Source organism: Lontra canadensis, unplaced genomic scaffold, assembly GCF_010015895.1.
Source record: "Lontra canadensis isolate GAN:19392208 unplaced genomic scaffold, GSC_riverotter_1.0 scaffold2263, whole genome shotgun sequence".
Lineage (NCBI taxonomy): Eukaryota > Metazoa > Chordata > Mammalia > Carnivora > Mustelidae > Lontra > Lontra canadensis.
The window spans coordinates 2,001-4,816 of record NW_022633247.1 but is presented as its reverse complement, the minus strand read 5'-3'; the positions used below and the strand labels follow the sequence as shown (position 1 = coordinate 4,816).

General features: G+C 49.5%; 1 protein-coding gene across 1 annotated transcript; it reads left to right on the top strand.

Annotated features, from left to right (window-relative positions):
• The first annotated feature begins 406 nt into the window (after positions 1–406).
• On the top strand, positions 407–1,573 carry LOC116863684 (olfactory receptor 10H1-like). Its single transcript, XM_032851063.1, has one exon. It carries the CDS (start codon positions 407–409, stop codon positions 1,571–1,573), a length of 1,167 nt encoding a protein of 388 aa, XP_032706954.1.
• Positions 1,574–2,816: the final 1,243 nt, after the last annotated feature.

Here is a 2,816-nt window from a genome sequence, read left to right as displayed (position 1 = left end):
AAAGAAAAAAAGCCACCGTGTAACACTTGCTAAGCCTTGCAAACAGCTCAGAGTTGATGCAGCAAACTGGGAATAATGATGGCGAGATCTGCATTAACCTTTCAAAGATGGAATTCCAACCAGCACCAGAATGTTCCAATTTGAACATTTTTATTGGAGAGCCCCACACAATAACTTTGGTTAAAAAAGAAGACTGAATTGTTGCTTTTTTTCTTTAATTTTCCATTCGTACTTAGAAATATGGTTGGAGGAACTGACAAGCTCTGAAGAGAGACTCAACCCAGGTGTGGCTGAATAGAGACCCTGAGCTCCTTCCACTGAGATTTTAAAATAGTAGCTATTATTATTATTACTATTACTATTGTCATCATTTCCTGAATTTTTACTATGTGCCAGGCCCTGCACTATGCACTTGAGGCACACAATCTTCCATGAACCTCAAGCAACACCGAGAAGCACTGACAGTCATCATGAGCATTGGGTGGTGGAGGGACTGGCCATGGTCTGCAGGGTGAGGGCCCCCTCTCCCTCCGGGAAGTCCTCCAGGGCTGGGTTCAGCTTGGTCCCGGAGCTCCTGCCCACCAGGCCACCTTCACTCTCTCCCCACCCAGGGATGGCTGCCACTCTGGGCCTAAACCACAGCTCCGTGTCTGAATTCATCCTCGTGGGCTTCTCCACCTTCCCACCTCACATCCTGCCTGTCTTCTTCCTGCTGTTCCTGCTCATGTACCTGTTCACGCTGCTGGGGAACCTGCTCATCATGGCCACTGTCTGGAGCGAGCGCAGCCTGCACACGCCCATGTACCTCTTCCTGTGTGCACTGTCCATCTCTGAGATCCTCTATACCTTGACCATCACCCCACACCTGCTGGCCGACCTGCTCTCCTCCCACTGCACCATCGCCTTTGCAGCCTGTGCCAGCCAGATGTTCTTCTCCTTCACATTCGGCTTCACCCACTCCTTCCTTCTCACCGTCATGGGCTACGACCGCTACGTGGCCATCTGCCACCCTTTGCACTACAATGTGCTCATGAGCCACCAAGGCTTCACCTGCCTGGTGGCCTGGTCCTGGGTTGGTGGTTCCATCATGGGGCTGGTGGTGACCACAGCCATTTTCCACCTCACCTTCTGTGGACCCAATGAGATTCACCATTTCTTCTGCCACGTGCCACCTCTGGTGAAGCTGGCCTGTGGAACTGATGTACCAATAGTGGCCCAGGGCGTGGGCCTGGTGTGCATTACTGCCCTGCTGGGTTGCTTTCTCCTCATCCTCCTCTCTTATGCCTTCATCGTGGCTGCCATCTTGAAGATCCCTTCTGCAGAGGGCCGGCACAAGGCCTTCTCCACCTGTGTGTCCCACCTCACCGTGGTGGTCGTGCACTATGGCTTTGCTTCTGTCATCTACCTCAAGCCCAAGGCTCCCCAGTCCCTGGAAGGGGACACCCTGATGGCCATCACCTACACGGTCCTCACACCCTTCCTCAGCCCTATCATCTTTAGTCTCAGGAACAAGGAGCTGAAGACTGCCATGAAGAAGACCTTCCTCAGCAGACTCTATCCCCAGAGCTCCTGAAGTTGTTTCTTTTGTGGCAGCAGATGTTTTGGGTAGAGGCACCTTAGCCTTCCATCTATAAAATGGGAATGATTATGCTTCACTGATGATGATTCTTTTTTTTTTTTTTAAGATCTTACTTATTTCAGGAGAAAAACCATGAGAGACGTGGACTCTGAGAAACAAACTGGGGGTTTTGGAAGGGAGTGGGTAGGGGATGGGTGAGCCTGGTGGCGGGTATTAAGGAGGCCACGTATTGCATGGAGCACTGGGTGTGGTGCATAAACAATGGATCTTGGAACACTGAAAAAAATAAAATTAAACTTTAAAAAATCTTACTTATTTGAGAGAGAAAACGCATGAGCAGGAGAAGGGGCAGAGGCAGAGGGAGAAGCAGACTCCCCGATGAGCAGGGAGCCCGACATGGGAATCAGTCCTAGGACCCTGAGATCATGACCTGAGCCTAAGGCAGATGCTTAACCAACTGAGCCACCCAGGTGTCCCTGGTGATGATTCTTGAATGTGAATTCTCCCACCTGCCTTCTTGGCAAGTACTCTAAATTCTAGATGTTTGTTTTCTCTCCTTTCCCCCAGTCTCAGTGACCTCATTCCTTATGGATTCACTGGGATCCCAACCTCCCCAATATTGACTGTGTATATCAACTTCCTCCTGGTTCCTGTGCCTGAGGGTGGCTGGGGGTGGGCGGGTATGATGTCATGCCCACATTGCTGGGTTGGGAAGCCTATGTGCATGGTCTATCACAAAAGTGTGAATAAGGGGTGCTTGCTCTGCCCAAAATACATAAACTGTGATTGGGCACCTGCTGTGTACCAAGCATTGTGTCCTCTGCTTCAGACACATCATTGCTCTCATTCTGAATATCATGTTGAAGGAAAGAAATCATTTTTGATGAAGAAAATGATTGTTCATGTTTAGTTCTTCAAATTTTGGGGGGAAAGACATCTCCTCCTATGTGTTGTCTTGTTGGCTGAGCCAAATGAAAGAAAGAGGGTGATCTGAATTTCTCCTTGGTAGAGAAGAGATGAGTGGACAGATGGGGCAAAGATGTGGGAGAGGACTAAGGAAGTGAGGACTGGGCTGAGGGAAAGGACTGGGACAGGAGAAAAAGCCAGTTGCTGGTAGTTGACCAGGATATAAAGGAAGTGATGGGCCCAGTGACTGGTGAAGAAGTGTGAGGAAAGAACAGGCATGTAAATGGGCATTTTATAAGGTTTTACAGTTGCCATCAAGTGCCTGTTGTAA

Excerpts from the sequence above, each read along its gene's own strand:
- LOC116863684 (XM_032851063.1), top strand. The coding sequence starts at position 407 with ATGCACTTGAGGCACACAATCTTCCATGAACCTCAAGCAACACCGAGA.